The sequence below is a fragment of the Stomoxys calcitrans genome, chromosome 1 (genome assembly GCF_963082655.1).
Source record: "Stomoxys calcitrans chromosome 1, idStoCalc2.1, whole genome shotgun sequence".
Taxonomy (NCBI): Eukaryota; Metazoa; Arthropoda; class Insecta; order Diptera; family Muscidae; genus Stomoxys; species Stomoxys calcitrans.
The window spans coordinates 183,324,656-183,347,769 of NC_081552.1; the positions used below are offsets into that span (position 1 = coordinate 183,324,656).

Sequence of the window (23,114 nt, forward strand, 5' to 3'; positions counted from 1 at the left end):
CCAAATATGTTCCGATCCGGAACACACTGTTCTGAATTTCAGAACAGTGTGTTTTATTCGGATTCTGCTATATATGGGAGCTATATCTGGTTATAGACCGAATTTGTCCGTACTTGGCACAGTCGTTGGAAGTCATAACAGAACGCTATTCAGCCTAATCGGATGAAAATTGTGGCTTCCAGGGGCTCAAGAAGTCAAATCGGGAGATCGGTTTATATGGGAGCTATATGAGGTTCTTGACCGATTTGGACGGTACTTAGCGCATTAGATGTCATAACAGAACACTGTGTCCAAAATTTCATTCAAATCGGACAAAAATTGCTGCTGATATGGCCCATTTGCAATCCCCAACGACCTACATCAATATTAAGTATATGTGCATAATTTCAAGTGGCTAGCTTTACGCATTCGACCCCTATCGTGATTTCGACAGACCAACGGACGGACGGACATGACTAGATCGACTCAGGATGTCGAGACGATCATGAATATATATACTTTATGGGGTCCTAGATCAATATTTCGAGGTGTTGCAAACGGAATGACTCTTTAAAAAACCTTTTTCTCCATTTCCGCAGACTGCCAATTGGAAAGACTCGCTGAAAATTCTCAAATTGATAGTCACCCGCAGCTCCTCGTTACAAGTGGTGCCACCCAGTGAAGGTGGCAGCGTTGGGTTTTCGTTCTCTTTCTATGGAACATATCCGGATTCGGATATGTTTTGTAAAAAGGAACTTGCCGGACGCACCATGGAGTTCACTTTCGACGTCTCACAAACTCCACTCATTGGACGTCGCATTTTATTGAAGACTGATGACAATGCCGGTGGTGCTAGTGGTGGTTGTGGCACTTCGGGACTGACTGGCAGCAACAATGCCAATTCATCTTCGTCGGCCAATACCAGCTCTGCCAATAATATGGCAACTCAAAATCAAATGAAATCGAATGTTGGCTATAACAACAGCAACCTGCCCCAACAATCGTCAATGCATAGTAACAGCAATGTGGGCACCCCCAATTCGCCAAGACGCAGCGCTAGTTTATCGCCCGCCGATACGGCTCCCCTAAGTGGCTGGAAACGACCCTGGATGTGCCAGAGTAGAGTCAGAGAATGTTTGGTCAATCTTCTAACCACTTGTGGCCAGCGTGTGGGCTTACCCAAATCACCTTCGGTAAGTCAATGTTTCTCTTTTGTCATGATCTGCTGTTAATCAAAGTAGGTTCGTGTTTTTCATTTTGTTTTTGTAAGAAAAAAAAAGAAAACTATTAAGAAAAAATTTAGATTTTGTAAAATTTTGCAGTTCCTATATTGAAATTTTTTTCCTCTGACTGCCTGATTTTACTTTGCATGAGTTTTAAAATCAAATTCATTGATTGTGTTATTTTGAAACTTATATATTTACTTCTGTTAACCCTAAATAAATATAATTTTTAATAATTCTTACCCATGTAACACCTTGGCTTCCTTTTCTTATTCCTTAAAACATACAAAATAAATCGAATCATGTGTACCATAATCTTAGGACGATTTCATTAACTCCATATGCTCAAAGGTAATGACTACTTGTGAAACACAAGAACCCATGCAAGTAAACCGATCCTCTTTCTCTCTCTCTCTCTCTGTCTGTCTGTCTGTCTATGCATTCATACACCACTGCGTTTATGCTTTAGTTAGAACTCTGCAGCTTTTTCCCCATTACCATGCTTTTTGTTTTCCAGTTTTTATTGTTTTCTATGTAACAGGATTTTTCTTTGTAACGTACAATCGTTGTCGTAAAAGTAATTTTTAAAATTTTAATATAAACTATAACACATTAAAATTGTATTAAAAATTAAAACTTTGAATTTTAAAGAAAAAGAAAGAAAAATTCACGAAGCTTGCTTTTCAAAGCTGCTCAAAAAAAATATAAAACAAAATGTTATAAAAATTAATAACATATTAATAATTAATATCCGAACCACTTCGGGGAAATATGTAAACCAACTTCCGTCATAATCTGGTGAAAAATGCATAATTTATGCCCCATAGCAGCTATATCGAAATATGGCCCGATTTGGTCCAAATTCGACACGGACATTGAATGGTCTAATAAGTACAAGTCATTGTTCAATTTTGTAGAACAAAATGTTGCTCATTTTGGTAGCTATATTCAAATATAGACCTTTCTGAACCCTATTGACCGATCTGGGCTAAATTGCAGAAGGATTTCGAAGAGTGTAACACAACTCACTGTCCCAAATTTCGGCGATATTGGACAATAAATGCGGACCAAGACCTTGAATCGAGAGATCGGTCTATATGGCGGCTATATCCAAATCTGGACCGATCTGAACCAACCATTATCTCTTGTGTCTTGTGAGAGACAGTTCTGTTTTCATTTTGCTCCAATAATTTTCTGGTTATTTACAATAAAATATAACAAAAGTTCATCACTGTTTGTCTATTTCCACGTGAAATTGTATCTGACACAATATCTGTTTTGTTTTGAGAAAAACTGTCCTGTATATTATCAAATAAAAGCAAACATTTTGTTTTGGCTTTGAATCAATTGAAATAAACAAAATCAGTGCAGTGCGGTACACACATACATACATAAAAAAGAAAAATACATTCTGTGCTCAAAAGAACGCCAACAACAAAAATATTATGTCTCAGCTAAGTGAATCGTTTCAAGAGAAACTGATGGCTGACATTACATACGCCAACAATCAGCTTGAAGAAGAGCTGGTGGCTAAGTTAACGGGATCGTCAAAGAGGGAGAGAGATGATTCGTCAAATCCAGAGAGCAAAGCGAAAACACCTAAGCTGGCTCGATATGAAAGAGATATAATACATGAAATGGAAGTGCGCTTTGAGAGGCAGTGGACGATGTTCAAAGAAGCTCTTAAAGAAACTGAAAAGAGATTGAACACGTTCATGAATAAGAGATTTGAAGAAGTGGAACTGAAGCTGTTAAATTATGTAGATACACACATACAACGAATTGAGGCAAAGTCAAACGAAATAAATGAACGACTACTGAAAGCTGAAACTGAATGTGCAGAAATAGTTAGCATGAGAGAAGATATAAAAAACCTTCGAGCCCATCTGGCAAAACAAGAAAACTTGGCGGTATCATGCGATCTTCGTGTTAATGGCATTCCTTGTTACCCGTCGGAGAATTTAGATCATATTTTTGACTGTATATGTAAGGCACTGAATGTAGCAACACCTCCATATAAGTCAATATATCGATTGAAAGGTAAAAGAGGAAACAATAGCCCTGATACTACTATAATTGTTCAACTTTTAACGCCATTCGTGAAAAACTATATCTTAAAGATGCTGGCACAGTTCAGGAAAAAATTTAATGGTCAATTATGTTTACATCACATTGGTTTTGATTCCAATCAATGTGTATACATCAATGAAAATCTTACTTCGACGAATTTTAAAATCTTGCAAACGGGTATTAAATTGAAAAGACAGAAAAAAATCACCTCGATCTACTCTTTTCGCGGCTTAATATATGCCAAGACTGCCCCCAACACTGAGCCAATTCATATTGCAAACGAGGTAGATTTTGACCAGTTTTTTCGTCATGCTATTGATACTGTTTAATGTCTTTCCAAACTATATTTTTTTCAAACCAATCTTTTGCATATTTTTTAATTTTTTTATTAGCGAAAATAGTAATACATATTTTAACGAATTCATTACAAAATTCTCCTTCATTTCAAATTCTCAAATTGAAAGCGTTGCCACTTCTAATAAATGTCTTTAACCAATAGTACTTTGGGTTCCAATAACGGATCATATTACATGATTAAAGTACTCTGTAGACAGAAAACTGGCCTGAATATCTGTCATATTAATGCACAAAGCCTGAAGAGGAAAATAGATGAATTTCGGCACAATTTCGAAATGTCTGGAGTTGACATAATATGTGTGAGTGAAACCTGGTTTAATTCTTCTATTACTGACAGCATAATAAGTGTTGAAGGATATAATGTATATAGAAATGATCGAAGCTCCCTTGGAGGTGGTGTGGCGTTATATGTAAAGAATAACTTACCCTGCAAAGTAATTTTTAAATCTGAACAAAATGAGAAAATTGAATCAATCTTTGTCGAGCTTGTTATTAATACCCGTAAAATTCTATTGGGTTGTGCATATAGACCAAATTGTCATATACCGTATGAATGTATTTTCGACACTATCCTTGATATTTCTGTGCACTACGATGATGTTATAATAGCCGGCGATCTCAATTCTAATCTTTTAAAGGAAAAAACACTTATTGAGTCGTTTAACTCCATGGGATTGTATGGGGTAAATACTACAATACCAACTCACTATACAACAACTTCGAACAGCCTGATTGACATATTTCTTGTTTCAAAATCTGATAATGTTCTACTATACGATCAGCTTAGTATGCCCTGTTTTTCTAAGCATGATCTCATATTTCTGACATATGATGCTGTGCACACACCAGAACAAAAACAGACAAGTTATTTTAACTTTAATAAAATAAATTATGATACACTTGCTTCTGAAATACACAACATTGATTGGAGTAAGATATATGACATTTATTCTACTGATGATCAGTTAACGTTTCTTAGTGAAAATCTATTGTATCTTCTTGACTGCACCGTACCTATTTGCACACCACGCCCTCGAAAAGCTCAGAACTGTTGGTTTAGTGAGTCAATTAAAAAATTAATTGACAAGAGAGATTTGGCTTACAGACGATGGAAACGTTTTAAATGCCCAATGCTCCATGAAGAATACCGAACACTCAGAACTGATGTAAATAAAACAATTAATCGCGCAAAAGCTGGCTATTACGCCAACAAATTCCGCCAGGCTACCGATTCCAAAAAAAAGTGGAAAACAATACGAGAAATTGGTGTCGGGTCCACTCCTATAGTTGAAATTGATGCAAATCCTGATGAACTGAACGCATCTTTCCTAAACAGCACAACATATCTTGAAGATAATAATATAGAAACAAACCCAATAAATGTCATATCAAACACACCAGCATTTCCTGACTTTACAACTTTTGAATTTGCATGTATTCGGCCTATTGATGTTTATGAGGGTTGCATGAGTATAAAATCAAATGCAGTTGGTTTGGATAACCTACACCCAAAATTCATAAAATCCACCTTACTATACACACTGTCGTATATCACATACTTCTTCAACACAATTCTAACAACTGGCATATATCCGACCACTTGGAAACATTCAAAAGTTATACCTGTGCCAAAATCGAAAAATGGAAATGAATATCGTCCCATATCAATTCTGCCTTTCTTCTCAAAAGCTTTTGAAAAGATAATTCACAAGCAAATAAGCGCATACTTAAACGAGCATCGCCTCTTATCCAGCAAACAGTCTGGCTTTAGGCCAAGACACAGCTGTGTTACTGCTTTAATCGATGTTACCGAAGATATTAGGTCAAATATTGATGATGGACTGGCTACTTGCCTAGTACTGTTGGATCACTCAAAAGCTTTTGACTGTGTTAACCATGAGCTGTTGTGCTTGAAACTGAAGCACTATTTTAATTTTTCTGCATCTGCTGTGTTGTTAGTTAAAAACTATCTCTGCCAAAGAACTCAGTCGGTTGTAATCAAGGATATAATGTCCAAATCTCTTCAATTAAATAAGGGTGTACCGCAGGGTTCGATTTTGGGACCACTGCTTTTCTCGATGTACATAAATGACCTACCACCATGGCTCAGATACTCCTCTATACATATATACGCTGATGATGTCCAGCTCTATCTGAGTTTTGCTAAACCTGAAATACGTCAAGGTTTTTTAAAAATAAATGAAGATTTGGGCATTATTTCCAACTGGGCTCATGCCAACGATCTTAACATAAACCCTAAAAAATCAAACTGCATCTTAATTTCAAATCGCAACCACAATATTATTACTGAAGAACATATATTAATTGGTGAGCAACACATACAGCTAGTCGAAAAGGCTAAAAATCTTGGTATAACTTTCAATAACGCACTGACATGGACCGATCACATAGTTGCGACTACTGGAAAAATATTTGGTATGCTAAGAACACTGTACCAAACACAATCGTTTACGCCAAAACACATTCGCCTCCTTTTGGCTAAAACGTACTTACTGCCTGTGCTCTGCTATGGAAGTGAACTGTTTAGTAAATGTGACTCTAGGAGCTCTAGACGACTGGAGACAGCTCACAATGCAATAATAAGATATGTTCATGGCCTAAATCGATACGAGAGCTGTTCACCCTATGAAAAAAGCATATGAAATTTGGCGATTTTCTAGATATAAAAAATCTTTTACTATTGCATAAAATCATTTATGAAAAATGTCCAGAATACCTTTACCAAAAGCTGCAGTTTGGGAGAACAAACAGAAGGATACTATTGGTGATGCCTCGATATCGCCTTTTGATATCACAATGGCAATATCTAACAAATGCGATCCGCCTATGGAACTCACTACCCTTGTCAATACAATCTATTTGCAACGCAAATTCATTTAAAAAAGCTTTACAGAAAAATCTTTAAATAATCTTAATATTGATAATGTCTTAATTAAATAATGTTTATATTGTCAAAATTATTTGTTAATTAATTATATATTACAAATGTTACTTTATATACTACTAATCTCTGTTGAACTGTGTTAAATGTCATTGATATCTCACATACAGTAATTATAAGATCATTGTTATCTTGTTGTATGTGAAAACGAACAAATAAATCTAAATCTAAATCTAAAGTAGGATGTCGGAGGCCCTTACACAACTCAGTGTCACAAATTTGATGAGAATTGCGCCCTCTAGTGGCTCAGGAAGTCAAGATCCGAGATCGGTTCATATGGCAGCTATATCAGGTTAAAGACTAATTTCAATCATACTTAGCACAGTTGTTGGAAGTCATAACAAAACACATCATGCAAAATTTCAGCCAAATCGGATAAGATCCAGATCGGTTTATATGGCAGCTATATCAGGTTATGAACCGATTTGAACTATACTTAGCACAGTTATTGGAAGTCATAGCGAAACCCCTCATGCAGATTTTCAGCCAAATCGGCTAAAAATTGCTCCCTCTAGTGGTTTAAGAAGTCAAGATCCCAGATCGGTTTATATGGCAACTATATCAGGTTATGTACCGATTTCAGCCATACTTAGCGCAGTTGTTGGAAGTCATAGCACAACACTTAATGCAAAAGTAAATTCGAAAAAAAAGAAAATTTTAAGTTAGGAATTCCGTGCTGCTTACAAAATTCTATCCCCATTCTACCCCATGCGGCTATCATTTGCCGCACCGATTTTGCATAAGTGAGCTCGTATTCTATGTGTCCCGTTATGACAAGCTATACTGCCCTACTTCATACTTCCTTTCAGTAATAGCATCGTCCTCTCACGATCCGGATGTCTCCATAGGAATTTCGCCGTCCTACCGACCGTTTCGCCGATCCACAGTGTTACATGAGCCTTCGTCGCCCACGCCCTTAAATTTTACCGCGTCCACCATCTTCGGCTCCCTGTGCGTTAGGCGGCATTAAGTTCTCTGTCACTGCACTGCCTGATGTTTCAACATTAGGATCTTTATCTATTCTAGTCTTCCTAATTTCAAGAAAGTCGTTGATGGCTCCGTCGTCGGGTTCATTAGGCTGTCTTGGGTCTCTCGCCCTGCACTGCCTGATGTTTTAGTATTAGGGTCTTTTCTCATCCAAGTCTTCCCAGTATTGAGAGAATCGGTGATAATCTCCTCGTCGGCCCCTTGTCCGTTATTGAGTGTCCCGCCAATGCACCGCCTGATGGCTCGATATGAGAATATTGGCCTATCCTTTTCTTCCCAATCTTGAAAAAGACGTCCATGGCCCCGTAGTACGTCATGCCTTTAGACTTAGCCAAACTTGTCACGGAGACTTTATCAATGGCCACCGCAAGGAGAGTTCCTTTCTCCTTCTGCTCCTTGTTGGAAATTTCCCATTTCTCCACGACCAACTCTTGATTTTGCTTGTTTAAGACTTCCATCATGCGTTCCGTCGCGATTTCGCCGCCCACATCCTTGATGAAGACCGTCAGCTTTGGGAGATGTGGAAGGTCCATCTTTTTCACAAGATCGAGCTTTGCGCCCCAAGGAGTGTGGATACTTCCAACTAGCTTTTTGACGGTATCAATACATTCCGCTGACGCAAAGTGCAGCGTTAAGATATTTTTCTATACTCGCAGCTCATAATTCGTATGGGTGGAAACCCTTCCGAGTTCAATACATGTTCTATAACCCGTTCGTTTACCAAATGCCTCACCTGGGACCGACGATTTGGGGGAATCCTACCGGATGCACTGCCGATATCGATGACTGTATAAGGCATGTCATCTCTGTTGTGCTTCCTTGCCATTGTGGCGTAAGAGGGCGGCTGTTTCTTCCCCTTCCATGGCATCCTTTTGGAAATCACAGTCCTCCATGAAGACTCAGCAGCTGTGCGAGTTTCCTTCGTTGCTGTTCTGACTTTGTGTCCCTCCGCAGGAAACTGTCTCGTGTTTCCATTTCGGGGGGGCTGGCTCGGTCTTCCCAGAGTACTTGAAAGCGAGGAACTCTTATGCTCTTAGGGAGATCTGATTCTCTTTCCAGCTTCCATAGAAGTGCCTGGAATGTCGGTTCTATCCCTTTTACAGCATCTTACGCTTTCGCCCGATTGAGCTGACGGTACACACTCCTCTGTCTCCTTCATTGTGCACTGGATCGCTTTCTCGGTCTGCTTGTGAGTTTAGCCATCGCTCACTTCTGCCGTTATCCCATTATACTCATCTCTTGATTTAGCTGCGACAATATCGCTGTTTGAATCTGAATCGGAAACCCCACCCTTACTCAAAGGCTGGGAACGTCTCGACATTCTGAGTCTAACTAGCCTTGACCCTCCGTCCGTCTGTCGAAATCACGATAGCGGTAGAACGCATAAAGCTAGCCGCTTGAAATGTTGAATAGATACTTCTTATTGATGTAGATCGTTAGGGATTGCAAATGGGCTACATCGGTTCAGATTTGGATATAGCCCCCATATAAACCGATCCCCTGATTTGAATTCTTGAGCTCCTAGAAGCTTCAATTCTTATCCGATTTCGATTTCTAGTCTTCGTTTTTATCCGACGTCGAACGAAGACTTAAGTTATGACTTCCAACATCCACGCAAAGTATGATTCGAATCGGTCAAAAAACAGATATAGCCGACACATAAACCTATCCATGATTTGACTTCTGGAGCCCCTAAAAGCCTAAATTTTCATCCAATTTGGCTGAAATTTAGAACAAGGACTTGTGTTATGACTTCTAACATCCATGCGGAGTATAATCCGAATCGGTCTATAAACAGATATAGCCCGCATATAGACCGATCCCCGGATTTGACTTCTAGAGCCCGTAGAAGCCTCAATTGTAATCCGATTTGGCTGAAATTTGAAACAAAGACTTGTAATATGACTTCCAACATCCATTTCAAGTACGATCCTAGTCAGTCTATAACTGATATAGCCCCCATATAAACCGATCCTCGGATTACCTCTTTAGCCCTTAGACGCCTAAATTTTCATCCGATTTGACTGAAATTTGGCCCAAAACCCTTTGTTACGACTTTGAATATCAATGCCAAGTTTTATCGGAATTGGTCAATATGGTGATAAAGACCCGCCTTAGTACCGATTTCCGATATGACTTCTTGGGGCCAAAATAATTCAAATACAAACTCAGTTAATAAGGATACATTTTTAGCGGAATGCATGTTGGTGCGAACCCAAGATTCGGCCCGGTCGAACATAGCACGCTTTTACTTGTTTGTGTGTGCTTGAAGCATTACTCTAGACTATAGGTGCTAAGGCACCCACACCTATTAGGAAGGGAGGACAACATTCAATATGTTACAAAGGGAATGACGAAATACGTCAAGTTTAACATTTCTCAGTATGGAGTTTAATGTTAAACGGCGTAAATGGTATAGAAAACTTGTATTTTAAGCTAGCTATTCATGCTTTTGCTTGTCACTCCCACAATCCTCAGTATGTGTATGATTTTCTTTTCCATACTTGCCCTTGTTTTGTCTATGATCTCTTTCACTTTCTCTCTGTCTATGTGCATGTTTATGTCTATATTCTTGGTGTTCTTTCTTGTTTCTTGTTTATTTTTCAATTTTTAATTTCAACTTTTGCATGCTGAAAATTTCCAGTCTTTAAGCCCTACGCTTCTAACTGGATCTATAATCACCAGGCAAAGCGTAAGCGTTCTTTTCTCTATTTAAGAAAACGTATTTTGTATAGAACAATACTCCAATATCGTATACCGAGTGTTAATTGTCATGTCATTGTTCTAAGTCTAAAGCGTAAGAGCTCTAGCGATCAGAAGCTTTTTGTGTGTTCTTCATGAAGACGCCTTGCCACAAATTTGATACTAATGATACTTCCGTTTTTTTGTTTTGTTTGCCCATTGTTTCTGCAGGTTATATTCAGCCAGTCTTCGGATCTCATGGAACGTCAGTCATCGGCTGCCTCTTCCACCGAAGAAACTTCTGGGCCTCAGGGTGATTTAAGCAGTGGATCTCGTCGTGATGATGGCCAGCCCGATTTTACGGTTTTCAAAGACTTTGATTTCTTGGAGTATGAGGACAGCATTGCCGGTGAATCGACGGACAACTTCAATTGGGGCGTCAGACGCCATCAACTGTTTGAAGGTGATGAGGACATGCTTAACTGTGGTGTCGGTGGCATGGGCGGCGGTACTGGCTCCATTAAAGGTGGCCACTCTTCGGCTTTGGAGGACAGCTTCAGTGATAAGACACCTATTTTGAGTAAGCGACGTCGACAAACAGCCGATGACTCCTCGGATGAAGAAGCCGAATCGGAATCACCCATTGATGAGGATCATCGTCAATCCTTCAAATCAGGCTACAATGTGGGACCGCCCACCTCTTTAACTTTGAGGGAACGAAGGCGTCGCAATTCTGTATCACGTAGCGACACCAGTGGTTCCAGTGCCGGTGATTTAGGAGACATAACTCCTTGTAATGCTTCACCCCATCTGCCGGGTATCATACGTTTTGGAGCCGCTGTACGCGACGAGGCCGAAGAGAATTGGCGCAAGCAGTTGCAAGCCATGCTTATCAATCAGCCTTCGGCCCACACCTCTGAGTTACTCATGCAATTGTATCGCCTAATCAAGGAGTTGACCTTTAAAACCATCAGCATATCCAAGGAGGCTAAGAAATTTTTCACTGGCATTGGTTCGCAATTGGGCAACCGTATATCTCTGTTCACCGACTTGCTTAGTTCACGTGCAGACCCACCCCGAGTATGGTGTAGTGAACATCAGACCACTACACCACGATTGTTTGAAACACTACGATTCAATGTGTTGGAGGTGCAGGAACATTTGGAAACATTCTTTGATCGCAAAGATCAAGTTTTGGAGGTAAGATGTGATTATTTTTGTGAAGATTCCAGGAATAAATTTAAAAATATTAGCCTAAGAACAATGGACGGATTGGAGGTTAGTAATGACTTTGGCAAAAGTTGTGTTGGATTGGCCTAAGCTAAGAACAAATTTATCATTCATTGTGTTTGCTTAACCTTGCTCGCTCCGAAAGTTTGGTTTCGAATGCTGGCGAGAACACCACAAATGAAAATTATTTTTTCACTAATGCTGAAGACATTCCTTTCTAAACGCTATATCTCTCTGCGATGTAGGTGAGCTAGCTCGTTCCGACCGATCGCCGCGGGAACAGACTGACCATTATTATTTAAAAGCCCCAATAACTCTCCCTTTGTCATATCGAGCATCATAGGCACTCAGTATTTGTGCAAGAGCCGGTGCCTCCTGACCTCTCACTGAGACTCTCCGTTCGATACCGCTGATTGTGCCCGACTGCCGTTGCAGCTACTCCGTATGGAGCATTCCACTATCCGCAACCCGTGGACGCGCCTGGTAGCTCGCACCTAAGCTTCTCGTGACAGCAATAAACACCACACAGATCGGACCTTAATGTTCCGGCCTGTGTGTTGCTCCCAGCCATCTCGTGCCGGGCGCTTCAATTAGTATTTCAGTTGAGTTAAACGGATAGTTGTTGTTGTTGTAGCAGTGTGTTGTGTTCTCTCTTTCGTCAGGTTGATTCTGTTAAATATCCAGATCCAGGAACTCTGCGACTAAGATGAGGTGCGTCCAGAAGGATCAGGGTCTATGTCGAGTGGGTTTGGCTATGCAGTTAAACAGGCGACTTGTGGTCCCACGTCACAATTCGGACACACATACTGCAAAATGTCATCAATCCTTGCTCTGTAATAGTTGAGACGGCTGCATGTGCCGGATCGTAATTGAGCCAGAACTTCTCTGGTTTGCCGGGGGAGGTCAATTTCTTCAGGTGCAATGGGAGGCGGTCGTTATTCACCGGCTCTCCTACCGTATCTGCATGAATGTTGTCCAGACTCGCTTCATATGCCACTTGATGTAGAGGTTCTCTCTTGTATCGCTGGACCCCACGTTGTAGATCTACCTTAAGCCTTCTGGGCAATGAATACCCATCCACAAGATGATGATTTGAATGGTCTCTGCAAAAACAACCCAGAAAGTGCTACTTGGACAGCATGTAGTTTTATGTCTTCGCACGGGTAGGATCTTTGGGTTTGTTGTAGCCACATTTTCATATGGAGGTGGCGATCCTCTTCAAGTTCCTGTAGGTGAGCAAGCTCGTCCCGTCCTAAGGTCCGATCAGCGCGGGAACAGTTTGGTCATTTGTTATTTAAAGGCGAAAATAACTCGCCTTGTCATATCGAGTATCATAGGCACTCCGTATTTAGACTCTCCGCTCGATATCGGTGATTGTCCACGGCTGCCGTTGCAGCCACTCCGTATGAAGCATTCCACTATCCGCAAGCTGCAGACGGGCCCGACAACTCGCAGCTAAGCTTCTCGTGAAAGCAACGAATACCACACAGATCGGATCCCAATGCTCCAACCTGCGTGGTGCGCCCGGCCATCCCGTGCCGGTGGAGGATCTTTTGCATTATATTTATTTTCATTGTGATAATACCCATACAAAAGAGTAGGTCTTATATAAAGCATGAGAAAGGTAATCGTACAGTTTTGATTTCCAACTTAGTTAAAAAGAAAAAATTAAGTGATATATTTTAATTTTAACAAATTGAAGGCAGCAGTGAAAATTACAGAGATCAAATTAATAAAAGAGAAAAAAAGTTTATAAATTCTATAAAATAACTAAATAGTACATTTGAAGTACATATGCATTTCCCCATTTTAACAATGTGTATAAAAAACTGCTTTTCGTTAAAGTTTGGATATTATTGGAAAGAGTACTCCAGAGGCGTATTGCACTGGTAGAAAACTGTTGCTCTGATATGCGATATTGGTGTCGTATTTTAATCACTTGCTTGCCTCTACTAGAATTAGCATAACGAAGTATAGCAGACAAATAAGACGGCTTATTTGTGTATATTATTTTTTGTAGTGCCAGCGAAAATTATTTTAAGGTATGCAAAGTCCGATATCCGATATCTCCTACGCAAACCAGAAACATTTCTAGAAACATCATTAAAGACAATATGTAATTAATTTTTAAGAACTGTATCACAATTTGAATAAATTTCAAAAGAATATAAAAGTTTTGACAGGACATATGCTTTTGACAAGAGCATTTTGATTTCTATGGGAGTATACGAGCGACTCAAATATAAGGTCCTTGATACACCATACGTCTCGCCCATGAAAATTTATCATCAAAACCTACACCAAGATGACTCGCTGAGGTCACCAGTTCGATTGCCGAACCATTGATTGTAATGTTAAGATTTTGCGGCAATATTCTGCGATTTCTGGAAATGGCTATGCATTTTCAATTCGAGGGATTCAATAGGAGGCCATTCGCATTCAGCGACGCATTAATACTGTCAAGGTCGTTATTCAGACGAACTATGGGGTCATTTATTTTCTTAGATGACGTGCTTATATGCATATACTACAACTCTGCAACTGTTTGTGAAGGTCATTGCTGTACAAAGAATAAAGGAGAGGGCCTAATATTGAACCTTGTGGGACAGAATTACGATTTCCAACAGATACAGATTGGCTATGATTAGAAAGATAGGAATGAATCAGATTTGCTTAAGATTCGGAAAATTAAAAAAAAATGTTAATGTTTAAGACAGAGAATTTTGGGGTCAACAGAATCAAACGCCTTAGAATGATCTAAAAGAACCGGAAAAGTGATTTTGTTGCGGTCAATATTACTTTTTATATCTTCAACAACTTTCAAAAGTGCAGTAGTGCAACTGTACTTCGGCCGGAATCCTGATTGGAGGTTGGTTAAAAGTGATTTATCCGCAATATGTTGCGAAATTCGTTTGTTCAAAAGGTGTTCAAATATCTTTGAAATATATGGAAGTATGGCTACAGGTCTAAATTCTTGATTATTTTTCGGTACCGGGACTACTCTTGCCTGTTTCCAGGATTGTCGATAGCAGCTGCTTAATATAATATTGTTAAAGAAATAACAAATGTAGGGCTGAATATGGCGAAATATTATTTTTAAAAATTTAGGATCAATTAGATCAGATCCTACAGCATTGGGTTTAATTGATTTTACAGCATCGATGATGTCAAATGGTTCAAAGTGTGCGAAATCAAAAAGCTGATTCGGAGTAAAATCATTGTCAATATTACTAAATACATTCGCATAAAAGTTAATACTGGGCCTTGGTAGAGATGTATTTAAAAGGCTTTTATTAATTGCATCCAAATTCACTTTATCATGAACTGCTATTCCAATTGACTTCATATGCCTCCAGGTTCCTTTTGTGTTTAATGCCTCCTGAAATTTCCTGCTAAAACTAAGCAAGTTTTTTTTGCTTTAATGGTGGAAGTTAATAGATTCCTTGCACATTTGTAATCATTATGAATTTCAAGTATCCTAAAACGTTTCCAACAGGAGTATAGATGATTTCTTTAGCCTTCTGATGAAGGCAGTTCGAAGAGCGGTAATCTGACAGATCTGAATATTATTTCAGTGCGTGTCACATAGCTGACGAGACCACACTGCTCAACAAGGTACCTTTGGCAGAACTCCAAGTGCTGACTTGAGGACCTAGTTTCTACCTTTGGCCTTATCTCAAATTGCTGTGGCATGTGCAAGTGCTGCCAAATGTGACATCGAGTACTTTGAGACACTTGATGGTTGAAATCATTTCTCCATCGGCCATCACATTCAGCTCCCTAACTCACCTCACCTCATGCGTGTATGTCGTGAACAATGTGGCTGAAGATTTGGTGCCAGATATCTTCAAATCTCTTGCAGCGAAATTAGCAGCAATTTCGTTGAGATAGATGTTTAACCTATCGCAGGTGTCATCATGGGTGGGGGGACTGATGCCATGATCGTACAATCCTCCGCATATGAGACGATCTCTATGCCGTCTGGAGGGGATGGAATAAAGAATTGGTAGAGGTTAAACAGTGCCGGAGATATCACCCCACCTTGGGGAACTCCCTTTTTCATTCGACGGCTTTTTCTCCCTAAATTCCACAAATGACTGGCGACCACACAGGTAATTGGCGACCCAGCGTTTCAGGTCAGGCTGGAAGAACGTGTTGGCGATGGTTTGGCATGGCTGATGGTATCAAATGCTTTCGATAGGCCCAGTGCCACGAGAACCGTCCTATCACATGGCCTAGTCTAATTGAAGCCACCGCAAATGTGTGTGGTGATGGCATGTAAAGCAGTTGTGCTATGCAGTCTTCGAAATCCACGCTGATGCTCGGCGAATGGAAATTCTCCAATGAGGCTCGGGAGAAGTAGTCCCTCAAGTGTCTTGGCTACTGGTGAGAGAATGGAGATTGGTCAGTACGACTTCCGCTTACTCAGTTCCATTCCAGGCTTCAGTAGTGGGGTCACTCGGCTCATCTTCTGATATAGGGTACTATAAGAGTGTTCAAAGACAGGTTGAGGACAGTTGTAACGTACTTGACTTCAGGTAGATCCGGATTATTCAACTTCAGAGTTGAGATTCTGTCGCGGCCCAATGCCTTGAATGACTTGGAGTAGTCCACCAATAAAATGAGTTCACTCTGAGGTCTGTTTTAGCCCATTTTCAATGATTGGGGAAATCATGGAAAGTGACTTTTCCATGATGAGAACAGTTGCACAACGTGAAATCACTTACTTAGAAACATAAACTAGCGAAATTTGGGAGTCTATTTCGAATCTCGGTATTTCTGCCCTCAATTCGAGAGTGTTCTGTAGAAGAACATATAAATGAAAGAAGCCGCAAGTCTCTGTTAATATCTACCTCCAGATGGATGTACTGTAGGAGGTGGGAAGTTAGCCGGATGATATAGGTAGGTGGAAGACAGTGGTAGGGCTCCTATTCGAAAGTTCGAGGAGATTCGAAAACTACCCTCTGTCATAAACACGTGGCTGGAAATTTCTTGGCAGGCTCAGGTCTCAGAAAACCCCTCACACCGAGATCTATCCAGATTAGCGTCTTTACGATACACGCACTCAACAGGGTAGATTGAGTGTGGGATGCGGTGTTTAGGGACAATGAAAATTCAAACTTCGAGACGCTTAAAAACTCGCCGGCGTCGAGATCGTTACGGTCTTCACCGCAGGCTGGTGATACGGCAAACATAAAACGAGTTGAGGTCAATATTCGGGATTATGCCGCCATGTGTAGGAGCAGCGTATTCACGCTATAACCTTCAAAATTGGGATGTTGTGCTGAAATTTGGCACAGATACGTCTTTTTGCTATACGCAGGTTAAGTCCTTGAACGGGCCAAATCGAAGCATTTTTGGATATAGCTGTGTTATAGACCAATCTGCTGATTAAGGGTCTGAAGCATAAAAGCTGCATTTTTGTCCGATTTCCCTGAAATTTGTTCGAAGCCTCCCGACATCCGACTCATATATGGTTCAGATCGGACTATATTTACATAAAGCCGCCACGTAGGCCGGTCTGCCGACATAGTATTTAAATCTGGTAAACAAAGCTTTTATTATCCGATTTCCCGGTGTTTAGCCTCCAGTCATACGACCTGAATATGATTCAAGCCAGACTATATTTAGATAAATTTGTCATATAGACCGATCTTCCAGTTTAGGCTCTTAATTCCATAAAAATAAAGTGTTTTGTTAGTTACTTGCTAATTTTGAATTAAAAATTTTAATAACTTATAGTTAAGAAACTTTTTTTTTTTTTTGGTTTATTATTTAGTGTTTGGACTCTGTAAAAACTTCTTGCAAATTATCACTGTTCAGTGAAAATGACGTAGCCGCTTCGGGCCTGGATTTAGCCTCAAACTCAACTATACCCTATATGCCCTTTGATCCAGCCTCCACAGAAGTGGTATTGGATTTGGGTCGTGCTCTCTACAAATTGATGTTCCAGTTGTTGCTGTTAATCGAATCAAATCATAAAATTAGTTCAAATGTGGTCAATCACTTTAGACAAAATGAAAATGTAAGTTGCAGCTTAATAATGTGAACATTGTTCCTTTCTCCATGTCCTTTTTTTTAACAAAAAAAAAAAAACAATATTCAGGTACATGACATATCGGACCTCTATGCTTTGGTTAGAGACGCTTTGGTGCGTAGCGTCAGCGAAACTGATTTGGAGACCTTGGAGACTTCCACCTCAACTGAGGGTGAACACACACCCACACCATCGCCTGGTATACCCATGACAAGCGAGGAGTTTGAAACAACGCTCCACGAACTGATCAATGCTCAAAAATGGTCTTCTGCCATAACACATGTACGCCAATACAAGCGTATTTCGCAAATGACAGGGTCAAATTTGAATTTGACCATCTTCAGTTATACCAATTTGGACAATCGTCTGAAATATGATGAGATGTCAATCATATTGAATGCCTATGCACAAAGTATTATGAAGGATAGACAAGGTAAGTGTTGTTTTGGGGCCACATAATAAAAACAAACAAGTAAAAGCGTGCTAAGTTCGGCCAGGCCGAATCTTATATACAATCCACCATGGATCGCATGTGTCAAGTTCTTTGAATGACTTTTCGAATATATATAAGCAATACCAAGTTTTTGAACGATATGGACCGTACTTGTCACAGCTGTTAGAAGTCATAAAAAATACCAGCTCCAAAATTTCAGACAAATCGAGTAATAATTGTGCACCCGAGAAATTCAGAAAGTCAAATTGAGGGATCGGTTTACATGGGAGCTATATAAGGTTGTCAACAGATTTATACCATACTTATAACAGTTGTTATAAGTATGGTCATACCAAAGTGACCTATGCCAAAATTCAAACAAATTGGATAAGAATTGCGCCCTCTCGAAACTCAAGAAGTCTAATCGGGAGAGCGGTTTATATGGCAGCTATATCAGGTTATGAACCGATAAAAACCATACTTAGCACAGTTGGAAATGATACCAAAACACCACGTGCAAAATTTCAGCCCAATCGGATAAGATTTACGCCGTCTAGAAGTTTAAGAAGTCTAATCGGGAGATTGGTTTATATAACAGCTATATCAGTTTATGAACCGATTTGGACCATACTATGCACAGTTGTTGGAAATGAGACCAAAACACAACGTGCACAATTTCAGCCAAATCGGATAAGAATTGCACCCTCTAGAGGCTCAAGAAGTCAAGACCCAAGATTACTTTATATGGCAGCTATATAAAAAAAAACATAGGCCAATTTGGCCCATTTATAATCTTAATCAACCAGACTAATAAGAAGTATTTGTGCAACATTTCAAGCGCCTAGCTTTACTCCTTCGAAAGTTAGCGTGCTTTCAGTTATACCAATTTGGACGGACGGACGGACAGACAGGCGGACATGGCTAGATCGACTTAAAATGTCAGGACGATCACGAATATGTATACTTTATGGGGTCTTAGTCGTATATTACGAAATAAGTATACCCCCATCCAATGGTGGAGGCTATAAAAACTAAAGGATCCAAGGAAAATTTTAATTATATTGGTAAAAGGAAAAAAATCCATATTTGTTTTTCAACACCACAAAATGGGGCTATGTATCTTTCCCCAAATTTATCCAAATACTCAAATCGAATCTCTATTGTGTTATTCTTGTAGCAGTGTGATGTACACTGAGGTGGCAGCCCTTGCCGATGAAGTACTACATCTGGTCAATCCAGTACGTATAACCGGCTGCCATGGAATTGATTCTTTATTGTCTTTGTCGGATTGCTCTTACAAAATGGTATAGCAAAGTCACTCGGATTTGGATTCGAATTTTGATGAATTTAAGGAATTTCTAATACAATTCTTACTAAATTTTGTACTTTTGGTTTCCCTGTTGAACTTTATTCTTTTTATAACCTAAACCACCACTGTGGTACAGAGTATTATAAGTTTGTTCATTTGTTTGCAGCGCTAAGGATAGCTCCTCTCCTTAGCGCTGCATTGATAAGTATACCAATCGACTCAGAATCACTTTCTGATTCGATTTAGCCATGCTTGTCTGTCCGTCTGTGAGTAGAGCTGGCAAAATGTCGATGTCACTATAGATATTTAATTTTTTTGCTGAATACCGCAAAAGTTAAATTTTTTGCAAAACTAAACAAAAACAAGTAAAAAGTGTTAAGTTCGGCCGGGACAAACTTTGGATACCCACCACCACGGGTGTATATGTAATACACCTTTCGTCATAATCCGGCGAAATACGATAATTTATGCCCTGATAGCAGCTATATCGAAATATGGTTTATAAATGTGCCTTTTATGGGGCCAAGACTTTAAATCGAGAGATCGGTCTATATGGCAGCTATATCCAAATCTGGACCGATCTGAGCCAAATAGAAGAATAATGTTGAAGGGCCTAACATAACTCACAGTCCAAAATTTCGGACACATGCGATAATAAATGCGCCTTTCATGGGCACAAAACCTTAAATCGAGAGATCGGTCTATATGACAACTGTATCCAAATCTGAACCGATCGCGGCCAAATTGAAGATGGATGTCGAGTGGCCTAACGCAACTCACTATCCCAAATTTCAGCAAAATCGATTATTCATAAATTAATAAACTGCTTATGGACAAAAAAAAATATCTCTGTTTTTAAGGACTGTAGCGTGATTTCAACTGACAGACGGATGGACATGGCTAGATCGTCTTAGATTTTTACGCTGATCAAGAATATATATACTTTAAAGGGTCGGAAATGGATATTTCGATGTGTTGCAAACGGAATGACAAAATTAATATGCTCCCATCCTTCGGTGGTGGATATAATAAGCAATCCGACACTGAATGTATTCTTTAAGATACATAGCGCCTATAGAGGGCGCAATTTTCACCCGATTAGACTAACATTTAGTACAATGATTTCACTCATGACTTCCAACTGACTTTATTAACCCTGCTTTTATTTGGTCTGTGCATTGCTATTGCTTCTCTATAAATCGATCTCCTGGATTTTTATTACTTCTTATTATAGTTTGAAATATCGTTGATGATGGGAAATCAACGATAGTATCGATATTTATTATTAAAACTATTAAAAATATCGAATGTTGCGAGTAACGATAGTTTGCCAGCTCTATCTGTGAATCCATGTATTCTTGTAGTAAGGTAGAGGTCGTATCTGTTGGCCAATCGTCACGAAATTTTGCACATTTTACTTTTTTGGCTCAAGGACGGTCGCTATTGATTTTGATTTTTTCAGATTTAGATATATCTCCCATATATACGTATCGCCCGATTTGCACTTAAATGCATGAAATTTTGCACAGATTGTTTTGTTACTGATCCTAACAGATTTTGATATAGCTCCCATAATATTTATCGCCGGATTTGGACTTAAATGGCCATTTTAACTACAATTTTCGAACGATCTATACAAAATTTGGCACTGATTGGTTTGTTACTGATCTTAACATACATATCTGCACGATTTCATCAAAATTGGTTTAGATTTAGATATAGCTCCCAAACATATGTATCGCCCGATTTCATCATAATTGGCCATAGCAACTAAAATTTTCAAGCGATCTGCACAAAATTTGCCACGGATGGGTTTGTTACTGATCTTAACCTATCTGCAAGATTTCATCTAAATCGTTCAGATTTGTATATAGCTCCCATATATATGTATCGCCCGATTTCCACATAAATGGCCGAAATAACTAACATTTTAAACCGATCTGGAAAAAAATTAGCACGAATTGTTTTGTTACTGATCTTAACCTATCTGCAAGACTTCAACGAAATCGGTTCAGATTTGGATTTAGCTCCCATTTGTCGCTGGATTTGCACTTATGTGCCCGTAATAACAAAGATTTTCAAACGATCTGTTCGAAAATAGTCGGTACAGATTTAGATATAACTCCCATTTACATATATCTATTGTCCGAATTTATAATTGCAGCGTAGCTTTAGGGTATAATATAGTCGGTTCCGCCCGACTTTTGCCTTTCCTTGCGAGTTTTTTTAATATATATGCCTTTATTTCTCATCTTTGCAGAAGCATTTATCGTCTCAAAATCGGACTCAGAACACTTTGAGGTCTACGCCATTTTATCGGAGAATTTATATCATGTCTCCAGTGCTTTGAATACCATGGAAATCAACATGAAAAGTTATTCGCAATCACATGGTTCCAGCTCCTCTCAGGCCTTCCGTAGTGGCGTTGGTGAATCAAGTGATGTAGTAACAAATCTCTAAACAACTCTAATTTAAGGTAACTTTGTAATTTTTTAAGAAGTTTAACAAAACTAAAAGGAAAGAAAAACTAATTTCAAAGTAAATTTTAATTTTTGATCAAAAATACAAACCCATTCGCTGCAAGTATTTCTAGACATCCAGCGGACAGAAAAAAAACTTCTCTCTCATTTACGCGATAAGTTTAGCAAAATTGATTGAATCATCTATAAACCTAAGTTTATGTAAAATTTTAAAAATTAATTACTTAGAAGAGGAGACAAATGAATTAATTCAAAAATAATTTATTTAAGACATTTTTCAAAAGAACACATAATGTTTAGCACACATTTCCATTAATCATCTTCTATTCATATATAAACTTTAAACATATTAGATGTTGTATAGTATCTTATATGTCTTACATACAGCGTAAATACGGCACACACACACACACACACACACCATAATACATACTTACCTTCGAGTGTATTTCGTAAAAATTTCATATTAGGCTATTTTATAAGTGACATACCACACATATTCAAACGAACACAAAAACACATGTAAAATGCTTATGCGAATAAAATTCATTAAAACAAAGTACCGACAAAATACCATTATTGGCTGGTAGGAAGTCTTTGGAATCTACCTCCTTTGAAATCAAGAATCAATTTTTGAACTCAATAAAAAAACAAAAATTCCTCCTGCCATGCACTTTATAAGGTTATCACTGGCCTTCGTGATACACCATTCCATGCATCTCGGCACGGTATAGCTGTGAGCACCACACAGGATGGAACATTGAGCTCCAATTTGGTGGTGTTTATTGCTGTCACAAGAAGCTTAGCTGTGAGTTAACGGAAGCGTCCACATGTTGCGGGTAGTGGAATGCTCCATACGAAGTAGCTGCAACGGTAGTCGCGAACAATCAGTGGTATCGAACGGAGAGTCTCAATGAGAGGCCGGACGACACCGGCTCTTTCACAAATACTGAGTGCCTATGAAGCTCGATATGACAAGGCGTGTTTTTGGGACCTTTAAATATATAACCACGCTGTTCCCGCGGAGATCGGTCCTTGGACTGGACCGAGCTTGCTCACCTACAAGAGCTTAACGAGAATCGCCACCGCCACATGAAAATGTGGCTACAACAACAACAAACATTACATGCAGTACAGTCTCATCTCGCCAGTGCCTGGCGCTAAATATTCCTACAGGGAATGTATGGGGATAGCTGTCAAGTCCGGTATTGCCGAGATAGAGCTATACAATGTGCACATGCGCGGGTTGGTAGTTGTGTGCCAGATAATGGCCAAGTGTACAGGACCGACATTACTGGCCTATTGTCTGGCCACAATCGACTAGTTCTAGGGGAACGTGCGCACCAGGTTACGTGGCATTCTCCC

At 39.3% G+C, this 23,114-nt stretch overlaps 1 protein-coding gene across 5 annotated transcripts in view; it reads left to right on the top strand.

Annotated features, from left to right (window-relative positions):
• Positions 1–22,308, top strand: part of LOC106084960 (protein furry) — a 470,149-nt gene extending 447,841 nt beyond the window's left edge. For 4 of the 5 annotated variants that reach the window (XM_059360195.1, XM_059360196.1, XM_013248949.2 and 1 more), the window contains 6 exons: positions 579–1,172; positions 10,223–10,270; positions 10,492–11,460; positions 17,270–17,515; positions 17,597–17,960; positions 21,530–22,308. In XM_059360195.1, the coding sequence (XP_059216178.1) occupies positions 579–1,172; positions 10,223–10,270; positions 10,492–11,460; positions 17,270–17,515; positions 17,597–17,960; positions 21,530–21,729 (2,421 nt within the window). In that variant the 3' untranslated portion in view covers positions 21,730–22,308. The remainder of the gene's footprint in view (positions 1–578; positions 1,173–10,222; positions 10,271–10,491; positions 11,461–17,269; positions 17,516–17,596; positions 17,961–21,529) is intronic. The other variant, XM_059360193.1, reaches the window with a different exon arrangement.
• The last annotated feature ends 806 nt before the right edge of the window (positions 22,309–23,114 follow it).